Here is an 18,446-nt window from a genome sequence, read left to right on the forward strand (position 1 = left end):
ATTGTCAAATTATCTAAAATTATAAATAAAAATTATATGATGTAACATAAAAAGCAGGTTTAGCCACGTAACAGTTTTAGGATGTCTTGTTTTGGAAATGACAGGTGCTCTCAAACTATACCACTTCTCTGTATTCCAGAGAATACAGAGCAAGAAAATAGTAGACAAAGGAGAAAAATATAAAAACATAATTATGAGCAATGGATACTGTGAACATCTTACATGTACAGTATGTACAATGTCCTCCAAAGTGACCCTTCTTAAGTCCTGCCCATTTTAGCTCTGTGCTCCAATAACAGTTGAGGAAGCTTGGTAGTCAACCATCCATGTTAATCTTGGACTGTATATAACCACAGTACAGTATGTCATGTCCAGTGTTGGTGTGGTACAATGTGCTTAAATATAATCCCCCTCCTCTCTCTCTCTCTCCTCTTTCACTCCCACTTCTCTGTCAGTCCTCCTCTTCGCTGGCAGCCAGTGGCATCATGGGGGAAGCTTGTCCACCCACAGCCAAGTTTGGTTGAGATCCTGAACCTTTGATTGGCAACCAGCGTCTTTCTCTGCTGTAATGGTTTAGACAAGCCATCAAAATAACAAAAACATTCAATATTTTTATCCATGATTGATTGAGGTCTTGTGGTTTCCATCATGGAGTCCACATCATGTGTGTTTGTGCATGTGTCTGTCAGTCCGCTCACACGTCTTTGTCCCTCTGTCTTTCTCTTATCTCCCACTCTCTCCTCCCTCCTTTTGCTCAGAGGAATTCAGATTAAAGTGCCTCAATCATCTGTTGGTGTGAAGCCGAGCAGTGTTGTTGGACTTAAATGGGTCACAACAAAACCGATCACAAATATCTCACTCCGACAGGCTTACTAGGTTTCTGCTGTACGAGCTCCAGTAGGAAGCTTTAGAGCCGGGAACCACGAGTTCTTCACTCGCACTCGAAGTCTCTCTTTCTGTCTGTGGCTATATTGGAGGGTTAAGCTGTCACATTTTTTATTTAAGATGAGAAGCTCTAGAGGCTTTTAGCCTAAGCTCATCACATTTAAGGCAGAGGCTTGCAAAGCAAAGAGTGCAGTGACAAGTTGCACAGATACTCGAAAGCCATGCATCACATTTCTGTCTGCTCAAAAGAGTAACTCCTACGTACGTGTGTGTACAACAAGTTTGAATGCAGCAGACTGTGTCAATCTGGCACCGCGGCTGCTGACCTGTTGATTTACACCTCATTTGACCGGTTAAGAGCTTCTATGCCCGTCACGTGGCCTGCAACAGCCAACGAGTGATGTTATGGACAGGGGACCCACTCCTGGTTCCATCCTCTCTCTCTCCTGAGCCACTAACTCGCCAGCCTCCGGTTGATTGACACATCAAGTAGCCAATGAGATTCGAAATCTGAAAATATATCATTTAAAAAGGGTTTTAAAGCCCTAAATGTGGAAGTTATTAAGTTTAATATTCTATTCTATTCAATTTTACATGCATAAAGTTAGTGTAAATAAGGAAATAAAGAACTGTGACGAGTTTAATGATGTAGACCCATTCTATTTTCCAGCTAATAGGGGCAGTTACAGTTTAGCTGATTTAGCTTATTTTTGCATTAAAAGATTCAAGCGAGACAAATAAATGAATAATTCAATGTGTTCAAACTCCTATAGATCGATGACGGAAGCACTTTTGACAGTTTGGGGGGGGGGGGGGGGATCAGACTGCAACCTCTCAAACGACCGACAATCCATGCCTGCGCTCCAAAATTGTTCAACAACAGCTTTGAATTTACTTTGGGCTCGACTGGAATAAGTGTTTTAAGATGATTTCACACACATTTCCAGGAATGGTAAAATCTGAATAGTTTTCACAGTAATCACAATTGTTGCAAGATAAGACAAGATAAGATAAACTGATAAATCACTGAACCCGCACAGGGGAAATACACTCGCTACAGCAGCTCAAGAGTCACAAGTAGAAGAAAACAGTGATTGAGTGAAATAGAAATGAAACTCAGAGGACATCATTTGCAATTGAAAACAGAGCATACAATCCTCAAGAAAAATTCATACAAGCACCTGTCGTTCTGCATCACAACACGTCTCCAGCTCTGCTTAAGAAATACTGAAGCAAAGTTTGTTGGAACAGCATGTCGGAAGGAAATCAAGGAATTTCACGCAGGCTTGATTTTTTTTTTTCCTGGACTTCCTTGTTAAAGACTGTTCTCTTATGCAATGTCTTTTCTTGGCCTCAAACTGTCCATGTTCCTCCCTCATGTCCCTCTCTAACCCCTCTCTTGGCACACTGTCCTCTGTTACCCCCCTGGCTATGGCATATGATCTCGTCTTCTGGTGCCCTTTCCTCAATTTTTAAGCCATCTGTCGATTCATCCCATGGGTAAAGCTTCTCCTCTCTAGATGCCATAACTTTTGGTCTCACGGCGCAGGACAGGCGTGTTTACTGTAATCTCACACAGATGTATACAAGCCCTGACTTTGTATACATAGTTATGGATATGTACATGCGTGTATGTGTAGAGGAAACTAACAGGACAATGCTTTGCTGTTAGAGTTGCTGCCTTCAAGGACCCTACTCAGCATCGCTATGAAGACACCTGGAATACATTTTGCTTCAAGCTATTTGTGCAAATGTGTGAGAAAAGGTCAAATGTTGCAATTTATGTGGAGTTGATTACATTTTACAGGAGAAAAGACAGCCAAATTAACCCAGACGACCTCGAACACTGGTTTAAATGTGTTCTCCTTATTCAACCCTGTCTCCTTGAAATTACGTTATTATATTACTAAATTGTTTTCATGATTACATTGCGGTGACAAACGTAGCCACCGACTGGATAATGTTCAGAGACATTTCTTTTGACTGTGAAACCAGGGTACACTTCCAGGCTCCTGTCTGTGGTTAGGTCCAGGCAACAAATGCAAGATAAGGTAAAGATTGCAATTTCGGATAAATTTCATGTCACTTTTTCAGTATTAAAACAACCTTAAAGCCCCGCAAGCGCCTAAACATAACCATAAAAAGTTTTCATAATGCTGTAGTAATTTTGTAGTTGTTTGGTCAGCATTACATTTTTACATACATTAAATTTGAAAAATAAAAAAATCTGGGAGGATGGAGGCCGTAGCCTGACATGCACCTCCCCAGAAATGCTACTGCCCATCACAGTGACACAGACCACAGCGACTGTGATTGGCCTGCTTGATAGTGTCTCATTCCCGGCTTCTCCTCCGGTGCTTCAGGGCGGTGCTAATACAGGGGATTGTGAGCTGTAGTTTCCCCAGCAAACACACAGAAAGTACAACTGGCAATCTCCTTGGATTATACTTCTCTTCCAGAGCCGCTCTTTGCTGCCCAAGCGTTGCTGGAAGAGAAGTATAATCCAAGAAGATTGCCAGTGGCTGAGAGAGTAGACAGGAAGGATGTCAGAAGGGCCGGCTGTCTCTCCACGAGCAGCCAGGTGGCAAACACCACCTTGCCAAACCAAAGTAACATTGTCCAAGCTCGGCATGTATGGACTGTGCCCAGAGGTACAGCTGCAAGCCGAAGAGGTTGGTGTGTTTACCAGGGAAAGTACAGCTGTCAGTCTGCTGTACTTTCACCAACTGCAGCACAAAGACACGCCAGCGCACATGCATGCATCATAGGCTACTTGCGTAGGTTACTGCATAGGCTTTGACTACGTGCAACCATAAATCAGTCTTTAGATAGAAGTGAGCTGAGCAGAGCGACATTAGCATAACACATCCAAATCTCCACCGAACGTTTCAGAGGCTGAGTTGCATTTTGGGTAGTTTAGGCACCAGGTTTTAAGGAAGAATATCTCTATAATAATTTCTCTACTTCTGCTGCATCGATTTCTATCCCTTTTGCTTTCAACCGTCCACTATGAATCCTACAACGCTCCTGGAGTACGTTACTGAATCGGTGCAGTACTCTTTTAATGGAGTCACGCCTCTGCGGTGGTCCTGTCTCGTGCAGTCGAGTCGGCTTGATGGAAACAGCATTTAAAACCCTGTTGTGAAGTCTTAAAGCTTTCACATGCTTTCTAGGTCACTCCAATCACACTCCGATGAAACCACTCATCGAACCCTGAGTGGCTCAAAGTGAACGGTAGTGCTAATGCTGTAGTCCGTCCTGCAGACATATCACTGTTAGATGCTCATGGCTAACACGTGAAGAAGCTCACAGCCTCGTGAAATAGGTATGAATTAAGTATGGCGTAGAAGAAGGCAGTTAAGAGAGTGTGTGTGCATGAGCGCGTGTGTGTGTGACCTTTTATTGCCGTGACCATACCTCTGCATTTACCTGAAAGCGAACTGTAACCAGGTTTCTACACAACCGTCTTCTGCAAAGAGAGAGAGAGTATGAAAGTAGATGAAAAGTGACAGATTGAGAGTGAGAGAGGGAGAGTGTTGAGCGAACAGAAGACACCAAATAGCTCTTTGCAGGGATGAGTGTCTGCAGACATGAGTGCCCTCAATCCACTGCTTTTTACCCATTAATACAGTCCAGGCCTGAGCGATGCACACAAGATGGAATTACACTGTGTCGGTCCCGTTACAGTTTCTGAATCATAAGTCAACTGGCAAGATGTTGCAGTAAAATACAGAATAAAAGCGTTTGTTTTCTCTTCGTAAGATTTTTCTCTGATGTCAGACTTCCGTCCCTTTTTAATATTTACAATGAATATAGATACATTCCGACTCCTCTAGTATGAAAAACAGAAATAATGAAGCCTATCTAATTAATTCAGATCCAAGCATGTATCCAGTGATTTTAAAATTAAAAAGTCAAAGCCGCATCCTCTGTCTGACAACATAATAATCATTATATTTGCGTTTAAAGCTCCATATTTTTAGGCATTCATGAGCATGAAATTGCGTTACGGTTGCATCTGAGTTTGGTCACAACTCGGCTGACAGAACAGGATCCCACATTAATTTAGACAGCTTTTATTAGACTGTGCTCTGTTTATGCTTTTTAATTGGCTGTCTGTCTCAGTAATGAATTCACACCAGCAAGAAATAAGTTGCATTAGAAGAAGAAGGCAGTTTGTGAATTTAGGACAGAGGGAAGAGTTTGCGACAGTGGTTTTACAGTATTATCGTGCAGCTTGTATCGGTATCGGAGTCGTCTCTTCTCTAAGCTTAGTGTGCCAGATTGCAGAGAATCAGTGAGAGCAAGCGGTCTGGACCGTTCATGGTGTCTGATTTGATTGCACTCACGCAGGTGGAGGTCAACTGCAGGATGTGATTTCCTCAGCTAAAAATTCAGCACATGTACAGAGAGCAACAGCAACCTTTTCTAAGGCTGTTAATGTGGATTTCTTTCTCTTTTTTTTTTAACTTACATTCTCGCTGATATTTGCTTTCCTCAAGGGTTATTAATGTCATTTTATAGGAAGGTATAACATGATTAATGTACCTGATTTTATATATGGGAATGGTGTACTTGAAAATTCGCCAACTCTTGTTAAATACTAGTTTCTCCAATATATTCCCCCGCACTCTGACGAGGTGATGAACGGCTCAGTGGAGGTACGATTGTGTGGTTACACAATGACCAGCAGTGGCGGAGCAAGTATTCAGATCATTTACTTAACAGTGCTAATACCATGCTATGCAAATACTGTTACATGAAAGTCCTACTCAAATAAATAAGTATAATCAGGAAATATTGTTGGACAACATTATCGCCACAGAGAGACCTTTTTGTAAAATCCTTTCTAGTTAACCAGAAACAGCCACTCACAAAAGCCACCAGACTCCAGTTGCGGAAACGGTAGCCTAATTTTATTGTTGTAAAACTAAATTCTTTCTTCTATTTTCACATCTAACGCAAATAATTAAGGATTTACTTCAATCAAGCCAGAGATGCTGACTGTTTTAACAGTGGAAAGACTTACAAGATGGTTTCATGAGTTTTATTTTGTTTAAATGAAGTGTGTTTTACAAAGGTTAAAAGACTGTTTTTGCAAATGGAGTCTGGTGGATTTAGTGAGAGTCAATAAAGAATCTGTTTCTGGATCCTTTCCATTATGTTGTCAGACTGAATAACAATTTGATCTGGTTGTGCTAGTCCAAACTCAAAATTATTTTAAAATAGATTAAAACCAGAATGTAGAGTGCATACCTCAGTCCCTGCTTACCCGTGGTAACAGCAGAACATCAAGGAAAAAATAACCACGTCAACGAAATCTGAGCAAGTCAACAAAATCCATCAAAACCCCCTCGCAGATGTGACATCACAGGGCCGTGCCCGCTGGAATCAAGACGTTATATTCCACCACTGACCAGCTGCACGGAGAGTCCAGCCGCCTGGTTTGACATTTGCACCTGTCCCACAGTGTAAAGCCTCCAAACATCAACATCCACTTCTCTCATTTTGTAGCACAAAGCTGCAGGATGGTGTGAAGTGGGACATAAATCCAGGCTTAAATGTGTCTTTATTTAGCAGCGCTATTGTTTACAAGTGAAGACTAGGTGCTATTTTGAGTGAGCATATTGTTGTGTGTGAAAACAAAAGCTAATCTGAATGCATGCTGGCCTTTCTTTTAGTCAGCTACAGTGCTGACAGCCAAACACTGGGCTGTTGACTTGATGATGTTCGTCATTTTGTTGGTAAACTATTCTGGGCGTCCATATTGTGTTTACGAAGCAGGGAGTCGGCAAACACCCCACAGAGTGTGTATGTGTGTATATACATGTATATATTTATACGTGTGTGCATGTATAGTACTGTAAATGTGTATTTCAACTCAATGTGTTGAGGATGCTGAAAATTTCACATGTGAAGGTGCCCCAGGGGTGCTCATACCTTTTTCGATCTGTTAAAAAACCTGTGATAATATTTACCCAGCATGCATCTCTGATGACAGTCCTCAAGCTACCACACAGCTCCAACAGTAAACAGTGGGAGGTAGAGAAGAGACAAGGGAGGAGGAGAGAGAAGGAGGAGAGAGAGATGTCACCGTGTGGTATATAATGCATATTGAGTGATTATGTCCTCGGTTTGATTCCAGTGGGGAGACCTCTGCTCTCTGCCCATCTTTTCCTGTCTGTCTTTGCTGTGAACTGTCAAATAAAGGCAGAAAATGGTGAAAGATATCTGCAGTAAAGAAAAAGAGAGGAAAAATAAAGTGGTTTTTAAATATTTCAGCATCAAGGATCAGAAGGTTCTGCTTTAAAGATGATTAAACTGTCTTACCCAAAACTACATAATGCACCTTAATCAGAAGAGAAAAAGTTTGTTGACTGATTTATGTTATGCCTGCACAAACTAAATAAACAAAGTCATGACTGAAAAAAACAAACTGACCTTAAAGGACAACGCAACCTCTTTTTGTTTTACTTTGTTTGTATTTGGCGGACCCTGCCACCTTTTCTAGCTTCAAACAGTGTTCTGGGGACCTTATTTTCCTCTGAGAACAGTTTTGTTTATCAGTTATAGGAGAAAATAAATATTTCTTAGTTTGTTTTATTACCTTATTAATATTGTAATGCACCATACACCCCTATTGTCGTCCACTGCTGAAAAGAGGCCGATTACAAATGCACTATTTACTCCTGTTAGAGTAAGAATGCTAAAAATGTGAGATATCTACTTCTTCTATAGGAACCAGTGGCCTTGGGGCTGGAGTGAAGCAGCCAGGTTAGAACAGTAGGAAATTATTGAGAGATGACTCATTGTTGGATTTGGTCTTTTCAATATAGTTGTTGACAGTGCAGTCTGGAAAATAGAGAATAGCACCAGCCTTTCCGCATGTTATCCTCCTCCGCCTGCAGCAAAGATGGATGCGTATTTGGTGTTACAATTGTCTCAGTTCCTTGGTGCTGATATCTAGCAATGTCTGTTAATGCCTGACTGTACTATAAACATTTTTGCTCCTTTAGAAAGGCAATCTGACAAACCAGTCAGTTTTTCTCATTAGCAGAACATGCAGCAGCTACACCACTGTTTTTAAAAGGTGCCCTGTGGAGGTTCTTTACAATCTTTACAATCAGTGTTTATCACCAAAACAAATATTTGGTGTAGTCAGTCGGTGAAATAATTAAACCAGTGGAAGGATTGTTTATCGTGTATTTTCATGTATTGTATTGTCACCCACATGCTCATACAATTCAAAGAGTGGACACACTCTTACAAGCATTGCTCAGTAGCACTACTAGTGGTCAAAAACTCCACAGGGCACCTTTAATGTTGCACTGTAATCCATCTAGTACAGGCAGGGTGTAAGAGGGTTGTGTATCTCAGCTTTGAAGTGGTCCAGAGCAAGCTAATTGAGCTGATTTTTAGAAGACTGACAACAGATTGACAGCAGATATTTTGGGGGTTTTAATGAAGACGTCTACAGGAGGACTGAAGGCGTCATTCAGGATCATTAAGGCGAACAGGGGCTGAGTTTTCATGAATGATTGCATTTTACATACAGAACCAATAGCTCCGCAAATCCCTCACAGAAACTCTTTCCAAACGTGGCCTCTTAATCACAGTGAAATTCTGAGCAGACCCAGAAGCCTGACTGAAAATTATTTTTCTAGCACTGGTCTCTGAAGACTCTGCCGAGTTCATTAAAGGGTGAAGTTGGGGAACATCACTGACTTCTGTTTGTCTTTGCTCTTCACTGCACAAAGACAGTTTTTGTAGAAGTTGAGCACAAAAGATAAAAAAAGAAAGTGCCCAGTAAGAGTTGAGAAGACGAAGATGTGAGCTCCCTGCTGTGCACCTCATACAGTATGCCCGCCGCGCTACTGGGCGTCCCCAGACATGTTACATGACCGATGCATCTTTAATTTCACTTCTGTTCGTCTCGTGTTTCTGCGCCGGCTTGTGAAAGTACATACCACATTACATATGGGTCAGTCAATTACAAACCAAGTCACGCATTTAATCGACATGGAATGATTCGAAAAGAAATAAGGTTGTGTTCGACCTCTGATGTGTCTAAAGAGCTCCCCCATGTCCCTGATGCTGTTGTTTCTGCTGCAGTAATTGTTTAGTTATGCAGTAAAATGGATCTTTTTTTTTTTCCAATCTGCCTCATTACAGAGGCAGCTCAATCTAACCCTTAGCAAAATGTGAGCCAGGGAAGAAAAAAAAAAGAAGAAGTAGTGAGTGAAATTGACTGAATTGAAATAAAGTCGATTACCCAGATGCTATCCCACTGCAAGTATTTCAACAAGCAGCAAATGAAATTGGAATGAAATTGCTTTTTATAAATGCTCCCTGAACAGTAGCTCCTTTTATTCCTCTCCTTCTTTTTCTCCTTGACACCGTTTCCTTTTTGTGTGTTTTACAAGTTTCCATTGAAGACTTCCCAGTTCATAACAATGCACTGCTTCCAGGCAGTCAGACGGAGAGCAGTTATCACCTCAACAGACAGTCGGAAACATCTCTAATTACTGCTGTACAGAGAGGGAGCAGGCTAATCACAGACACTGCTAAGAAGCCCAGTCTGTGGGATATACTCTATTATCCTGTCTTTGTATTTTTGGAAAATCGAATCTGACTGCATGGAGGTGTGCGTGTGTGTGTATGTGTGTAGTAAGATGGGATCTTTAGTAACAGTTTCATCACAATTTTTTAATTGAACATGTGTGTGTTGCCTCTACATGCAGCTAATGTCAACATATTCTCATCTACACATAGACTTCCACTTTCGTTTTTGGAATTGGTCTTCTTGCTGATATATTTCACCACACACTGGTTCTTTACGCCTTTAGGGCCGGCAGTGTAGCACTCCAGAATAAAATCACATTTGGCATATTCTCTGAGTGCTGCCAGCGAGCCCACTGTACTCAGTGTGACTTCGGGTCTATTCATTTCATGGTGACTCTGCATCATGAATGGTCTTCAGCAGTGGAAGAAGAAATTGGCTTGTTTACTGAAGAAAAAGTAGAAATTCTATACTGTAGACTAAAAGTAAAGCAGAATTAGCAGCAAAAGTATCGAAATAAATTCAGAATAATCTCTTTCATAATGTAGTTTTATTATTAAGCAGCATTTTAATGTCGTAGCTGATTAAATGTTTTGTAAAATATTAAATCTGTTAAGTAATTCGTAACATTATCAACGGACTATGAAGAAATAACAGTGAAGTTGAAGTTATGATGTCTTTGTATTGTGTTGCACAGATATCTACTGAAGTTAGCATGCCAACCAGTTAGCCTCAGCCCGTCCCAGTCCAGCGTCTGTGCTAGCAGGGTAAACACCGACGCTCCCCTGACGGCAGCCACAGTTCGCAGCAGTTAGCGGTTAACCGTGTGATATGCTGCCCCCTGTTTCAGTATGAATTCGACAGATGGCAAATTCTTACATATTACAACTTTAAGTAAATGTACTTAGTTACTTTGATGAGTTTGTGGTGACATGGCGTGCATGTTCCTCAAAACAGGAAATGAAAATGATACATCAGATGACGGTGTTGCTGTTGCAGACAATGATGCGTTTGAGGCTGTGGAAAAATTAGGAACAATTTGCCTTACCAGCCTGCCAACAGAATGGCAATTAAAATCCAATGCAGCAGTTATTTTAATGGTACACCTGCAGTCTTGGCTGCTCAAACCTCCAAATTCGCTTTCATTTTGAGTTTCTTCCACACATTCTCACATACGAAGAATTCACCATTAAAACAGAAGCTCATTATGCATGACCTTTTCCATTTACAAGAATCCTGCTGGCATTGGTTGGAAACATTTCCACTCGGCCACTTACTGTATGTCTGCTTGTGTGGAGGCCGGAGTTGATGCTCCGTGTGCGTGTCTGCTTGTCCTCTACCGTCACGTGCATCTCCCCTTCCCGAACCTCAGGCCCAGCCTGGGCTCTCAGGAGTCATCCCCTGGAAAGGCATGACAGAGCCCCAGTGTTTGGAAATGGCTGCGCTGGCAGCGATAAGCAGTTCAAAGAAGAGAGCGCATTAATGTAATTGGCTGCCAGCAGCACATTGGCCTCGTCGTCTCATATCCACGCGCAGTAACACACACTCACCACGCGGATTATTGAGGGGGGAGTGTGTGAGAGAGGAGAGAGGATAGAGAGGATGAGAATGAGAGAATGGGGGAAGAGAGATGAAGGAAAGGACAGATAGAGAGAGGGGAGGAGGTCTTCATTGTGTCGCTCATTAAGCTGTGGGAGGCTCAGGGAGGCTGAGAGATGAGATGAGAGGTGTCAGAGTTAAATGTCAGGTCTGGAAGGGACGAGGCTGACCTCCATGAAGCACACATCCATGGACACAGAGAGGTAGAGAGGGGATCCTCGGCCCAGTTTTCAGCCTCATATTATCCCCTCAACTTCTCCTCTCCTCCTCACCCCTTAACCTCCCCTCTCTCTGTCACTCACCTAGTTTTACCCTCTCAATTTTCCACCCATTTACACCCAAATTACTGGTGTCATTGCAAATTGAATTGTTGCAACCGGATAGCAGCATATCCCCTGAATTGCCCCGACCACTACCTACTGCAGTGGAAGTGAAGGCTATTTCCTTCAGCTAATTTCCAAGTCTGTGTGATGGGAGGCAAAGACGAGAATGCCGGGTGGCTTCCTCCACTGTTGTGAAATGTTTTCACCAAAGGCTGTGAGGAGCTTTGAAGTTTAGACTCTCGCCCTTGTATTTCAAACATTCTCCTCTTCTGTCTCTGCCTGTGAGTTTTTCTCTGTGCGTACTTCTCAACCCCGCTTTCTATTTATTTTTCTTCTTTTGCTGCCGAGTTAAAATCTCGCTCTAATTTTCATTCTCACTCGCAGCTATGTCACCTCCTGATATCGTCGTATCTTGTAGCCTTTTTCCAAAGTCAAAGTAGTGAGAAAACATGCGTTAGATGTAAATGTAGGAAGCTTCGATGTCAAAAAAGGGGCATTATATTACCGTTTCCTCAAGCTGCACTGTTCACATGCTTTAATGTTCAAAAAGACGCATTATTTTCCTCATACTTTCATTGCTGCAGCCCCTCTATTCACCCTCTGACTGCATGCTTTGTTTTAGTGCCTGTCTCTTTAAGGCCCCCACTCCTGAATTGTCCAGTCTACTCTGATTGGTCAGCCCTCACAGGCCAGAGCAGGCACCACCGACCATGTTTCCACATAAGCTCTGCTGGTGTTTTTGCAACCACACTTGTGCTGGGGGCATTGCTGATGGCGGATACAAGTGTTTTCATACTTTCACAGTTGTATATAGCAACAAGACCTGCTTTGTAATCAAAAAAGACATGGGAATCTCACTTTCTAAAATGAGCTACCTTTAACAATGGATCAAAAGCGCTTCTTAGCATTTATCTGATCATTGTTTTGGTTTTGAAAGCAAACAACTTTATTGTCTTGATTCATTCTCCAGCTACAGCAGGCAGCTGTTTTTAATGAAACTCGTGTATGTTACCTGCCCAGAAGCAAACCACAGACGAACAAAGTAAGCGACTAGCTTGTGGAGATCATATTGGAGCATTTAGCAAGCTTTCCCTCGGGGGTTGGTGGAGACCAAAACAGAGCTGAAAGGAAAGTTTATATTGGACTTAAATTGGTCAGGTTTTCATAAAACGACTTCAGGTCAATGCCATGTTATTCTTCTTGACATATAAATTGGCAACTGTATGCTAAGGCAGCTGCCATATCAACTTTGTAGGGTGATAATACTGTATGTCAGTGTTTTGTTTACAGTCAAGTGGCCACAAAAATGAGTTAATACTGCTGTAGAACTAAGACTACATTCAACATGACCCCTTTGCGTCCTGTTGGCAAAAGGATATACAACTTTAGGACCAAGGCAGCATAATTATCGTTAATGTTTTTAGTTTTATTAGGAAATCCATCAATGTGACTGAGAAGCAGACGTCATTGTGTGTGATGATTACTTCTTTTTGTCGACCGGTCTGGACTGTTGTTTTCAGATACATTTTTTTTGCAGTAGGTTTGTTATAAATAAATACAGAAGCTCTGTAGCCAGGAAATATTTTTGTTCAGCAAAATAATTTACACAAGTTTCATCAATACACAAGCTGATACAACACGATTCCACAAGTTAAACACTGGAAACAAAATTTCAAGATAAAAGTTACACAATGACACTCTTAGTTGCTGCTGTCTTCTGTACTTGTACTTTCCCCTCCATGTGTGTTGCATCATGTGTTTGACAGGAGGTGCTATTTTGCCAAAAAACACGAGGATCATGATCATGATGTTGGTGATAATGATGATTATGTGATCATTATCATTAGCGACATACGCTGCCAAAACACAGTAACAGTCTTTCTAAAGCACACATTATTGTCTCTTTCTAGGTCAACCCTTCAAGTTGGACCCAAAGACAGCCCACAAGAAGCTGCGTCTGTCCAACGACTGTCTGACCATGGAGAAGGACGAGAGCTCGCTGAAGAAGAGCCACACCCCGGAGCGGTTCAGCGGGACGGGCTCCTATGGTGCAGCTGGTAATGTCTTCATTGACAGCGGTTGCCACTACTGGGAGGTTCTGCTGGGAGCATCCACATGGTAAGAAACACACATGCACCAGAGTGCTTTATATAAGCCTGCAAGGAGGCCTGATAAACTGAAATATCTTTCTTTAGGGAGTTTAAATCTAGGCTGTTATGCAAACCCACACAAATGCATGCATACACAAAACAGACACACACACGGCACACATAGTGTATACTCTTATACTATTTAGAATCTTTTTACTAATTGGCTCTGAAGTAGACCTCTTCATGCAGGAAAGACCCACAGGGCCTGTGCCGATCTTGTGTGTCCTCAGCATGAGGTAGCCTGACTGTGCAAGTAAAGTCATTAAGGAGGACACTAGTTGCAGATCACTAATGCATTCCAAAACGCTCCTTCCCTGCAGGTATGCCATCGGCGTGGCTTACAAATCAGCCCCGAAAAACGAATGGAGCGGCAAGAACTCGTCCTCATGGGTGTTCTCACGCTGCAACAACAACTTTATGGTGCGCCACGACGGCAAGGAGATGCTGGTGGAGGCGAGCCTGCAGCTGAGGCGGTTGGGTGTCCTGCTGGACTATGACAACAATTCATTGTCCTTCCATGATGCCATGAACTCCCAGCACATTCACACCTTCGAAATCTCCTTCCTCCTGCCCGTCGTACCCACTTTCATGATCTGGAACAAGTCGGTCATGATCCTCTCAGGGCTACCCGTCCCCGACTTTGTCGATGGTGTGGCCTCAGATCTTCAAGAGCAGCAACAGCAGCAGATGGGCCTGTGCCGACAAGAGTCACCGTACTTGACGGGGATGAAGACCTGCCACTGAGAAAGGCCCAGAAATGGCCGAGCAGAGTCCACTCAGGCCCGGGGACTGAAAGGTTGATTGGGGACTGAAAGACATTGACAGTGTGACTGAGTTCTGCTCTATCCTCTGCATTAAGAGTGGACCAGTTACTTTCTTATTGATTTAGAAAGTGTTGGAAATATGCACACCAGTCTGGAAAAATGTCAGTCCTATTAGTTTGTAGCCACCCAATGCTTTGCAAATCCATCAGTGAATGGAAACGAGGTCTGTTGACTGCAAACATTAGTAGACCTAAAATTCATCTGATGTCCTAGAGTCACTGAGGACAGGGCTGGACGTCTGGTTTTCTTTGATTTTGATTTATTTACATCCTGATTGAACCCTAGGCAGGAGAGGGAATAATGTTCTCATCAACCATTTACAGTTTGAAGTTACAACATGTGAACAGAAAGATTGCATAATGTCTCACCAAGAAGAATCCACCGACTAGAGACATTTTAACTTTATTTCAACATCCATGTGTCTCTTTTAAGCTAAGTGAACTACATTTGATGAAAATGAAATAAAATTTGGCATATATTAGATTTAATCAGAATTCGCAGTTAAGGAAGTAACTTAAACTTATGGTATTAGTTCTGTTGGCCAGAGATACAGTAGATGAGAAGACGGATACCACTCTCATGTCTGTACGCTACATATAAAGCAAGAGACAGCAGCCACGTTAGCTTAGCGTAGCCTAGCATTAAGACTGATAGGTCTCCAACCTGAAAGTTTTAGCACATTTCTTCTTGTGAAACTACAAAGTGTTGATACTTTTCTCTTTTTTTATGGATTAAACAAACAAGATGTAACTTGTAAATCTGTGAAATTTAGAGGTTGCTGGTTTTTTCACCTTTAGACGGAGCAAGGCTGCTTCCCCTTGTTCCCAGTGGGCTGTTTAATCTAAGCTAAGCTAGCCGCTTCCGGATACAGCATGAGAGTAGTATTGATGTTCATGAAACACGAGTATGTCCCAAAGCATTTATCCCTTTTCGATGTGGATGTGTTTTCTTTGGAGTCCACTTTATCGTCTGGGCTGGACGCTAACGCAAATACATGCTAGCCGCTAACTTTTCCATGTTGCATTTCAACGGGGAGCATCACAAATCTTCTGCCGTCACTGTTCATGTGTTGTACCGTCAGTTGCTGTAAGTGGTCGTTGGTAAAGTCTTTGACGCAGCGGTCCCGTTTGTATTGCCGTGTCGTAGCTTCCGATGTTTCAGGAAGCGTTAACGTTGCTCCCAGATATTCACGAGATCGCAGGGGGTAGATGAGCATCATGTGACTACTCAACTTGTATAATAAGAGGTTTATTGAATAATCAGAGGAAAAAAAGTGTTATTTATGACAAAAGAAGACGGTTTACTTTTATTATTAATCTCAACATATTCATGATGCACTTTTTTTGATTAACACTATTTCCCCTTTATGAGTATGAAAGTGGATGGAGCGAGGTGGCAGGGACGTCAGTGGGGAGGGAAAGTGACAACTAGCACTACTGCTGGTTGTGTTCACGCTTCAGAAAATCTCACCTTATTTTCCTACAGGTCAATAATTAATGGTGGTTACTTTATATTAACCATAATAAATAAAGTGTATTGCAATAAACCAGTAAAAAAAAGGGTTTTTTTTGTTCTTCTAGCAGCAACTCTGATAACTCAAAGTACTTTGCAATAACACAGACAGACCCCTGATGTAAGCTGAACACAACCAGTGACTTTCCCTCCCCGTGGCTCTTTTCGATAGCTTATAGTAACTTTATCTTGTTCAGAAAAGGGACATGATTATGATGATGTTTATGCGATTTTTATCATGATGAAATAACGACAAACTAATAGCTGTTTTAAAAAAAAAAGTTCACTCTGTTGTCGACTATTCAGGGAAGGAGGGGCTTAACACGTTAACTTGCTGTCTGTCGCAATGTCATGGCATGATTGTGTTTTCTCTGTGATTTGTTAATTCACATGCACATACACACACAAACCAACACACACACACAGACACACACACACCACATCATGTTTCGTTTAGGTTGGCCTTGTCGTGATAAATGCATGAAACATTGTAGGATCCCACACCTGTTCACCAGGTTTTGGTAGCTCACCAAATCTTGTTTTTCATCAGAAACTGACTCACCTGTCCGTTTGCTTACATCAGACGTGACCTCGGACTCCTTTTTTTGTCGACCGTCGCTATTCAAATAACAGCTGTCGCCGGATCCATTGTTTGCTTTGGATTCGGCTTGAAGGTCTAGTGTGGGTGACAGTTTCTCTCTGGATTGATATTCAGGTAGCGGCTCTGATTCAGACAATCAAATATGTATCATAGTTTATGCAGATTTGAGAGGTTGTGTAGCAGGAAACAGCAGGTAGGGATTGTGACAAAGTGACGCTTGAGGTTGTGTTGAAAAAAGATGTTGATGTTTTACGTACCATCTCGTTAAGATTTGACATGACACCTCGTGGCCATTTTCACTCTTTTTGCACATCACCAGGTATGTACTAAATGTTGAATGTCATGTAACATTTGTAATCACAGGCTATGATTTGCTTGAACACACTCTGATTTCTATCATTTGCTCAAAAACGTGGTTAAAGCAAAGCCCCGGTTATTTAAAAATCTCAGCTATGGAAAGATAGTGACAAATCTGACATTTCGTGCCCTCCAAGTGCACCTTTCAACCTGCAGGGTGCTTTCAGGGCGACTGTGTGATGCGTCACGATTGTTTGATGGAGGTATCGATTGCCTGAGCGCTACAGCCGACATTGGAGATAATCCACCGGTCAAAGGTAACACAGGAGGGAGCCCCCTGTATGAGGAGAGGGTTATTTTCTTTCTGTCAAGGAGATTAGTGAATGTTACCTGACTTCCAGATATCCACCCATCTTTTTGAATAATGCCGGTCACAGGCTCGAAACGGCCATGTGTTGATTTGTGATCCAGACTGACAGGCTCAACTCATCTGTGCAAGTGTGCTTGGCTGGGTCACTGCATGATTACGTGACCTTGCTGCAGGTTCATAACTCTTATCTTCACGATGAGGTTTCTTATCTTGTGTCGAACATATTCTCTCTTTTTTTTTTTTTTTGGTTGCAAAAAATAAAAAATAAACCATGACAAGAACACTCAGACAGGAAATGTTCATTGCCATGCATATCAGATAGTTTGCAGTGCTCTTTCTTTCTTTGTGTCACAAGTCAATACCGTAAAATATATACAGTGAATGATTTTCAATAGCTACCCACTCCTTGTAGTGCAGTGTAATACCCTAGAGACAATGCAATAGATTCCTCCTTTTCGCTTTTCTGTTTGTGTAACTTTGGGAAATTATTTTTTACAACTCATGAGAAACGCGCTCCTCTCCTTTTGGCGTTTGGACCTTGATAAACAGCACAAAAAGAGCAGCGTTGCATTCATGCAAGGCTTTCTGTTTCCATAGATACGAGAGATAATTTTAGCCAGAGAGGAATGTAAATCATAGGGGGAAATATATATTATATAAAGTTGTATAATATACAAAATATATATGAACCAATGTTATTTATGTGAATTTAAGTCCGATTAAAAGTCTGATCCCAAATGTGTCCGAGTCATTCTTTGCTACCTCCGCAAAGGAGGTAACGTTTACATCCGTGTCCCTTTGTTCGTTTGTTTGTCAGCAGGATTACACAAAAACTACAGAACAGATTTCCACAAAACTTGGATGGAGGATGGGTAATGGCCCAGAATATTTCCCATTGACCTTTGGTGCAGATTCAGATAAAGGGACCGATCCAAATACGCTGGTGGACCTGCAGGTGGTGCTGCCATGTTTGAAAAAACGCAGCAAAAGTGCCCACTTGGATGCCCCTATGGTAGATAAAACATGATTAAGTGCCCTCTAGGGTGGTGAAGTGCCCTCTCTTCACTATAAATATATTACGACTGTCTTCATGCTGGTGCCTCCCTACATACAGGTGGTGCCCTTTTTATTTTGTTCACCCCTGCCCCTTAAACATCTACCACTGTCCAGGAGTCTTTTCTCACTTTCTTTGACATCGTGAGCATTTTTCAACATTTTCATATATTTCTGAGGGAATAATGCGTGAAAAGAACCGGCCGTATTTCAGTGGCTGATATCTATGAGTGAGTACATGTGGACCAAATAAATCCAGATCTAGCAGATTT

At 41.9% G+C, this 18,446-nt stretch overlaps 1 protein-coding gene across 5 annotated transcripts in view; it reads left to right on the forward strand.

The window, feature by feature from the left end:
- The window catches only part of mid2 (midline 2), a 166,197-nt gene extending 148,338 nt beyond the window's left edge, over positions 1-17,859 (forward strand). For all 5 annotated transcript variants that reach the window (XM_084352886.1, XM_084352887.1, XM_084352885.1 and 2 more), the window contains 2 exons: positions 13,278-13,485; positions 13,838-17,859. In XM_084352886.1, coding sequence (XP_084209012.1) covers positions 13,278-13,485; positions 13,838-14,261 — 632 coding nt within the window. In that variant the 3' untranslated portion in view covers positions 14,262-17,859. The remainder of the gene's footprint in view (positions 1-13,277; positions 13,486-13,837) is intronic.
- The last annotated feature ends 587 nt before the right edge of the window (positions 17,860-18,446 follow it).

Source organism: Pagrus pagrus (genome assembly GCF_965226575.1).
Source record: "Pagrus pagrus genome assembly, chromosome: 5".
In the NCBI taxonomy this organism is placed as follows: Eukaryota; Metazoa; Chordata; class Actinopteri; order Spariformes; family Sparidae; genus Pagrus; species Pagrus pagrus.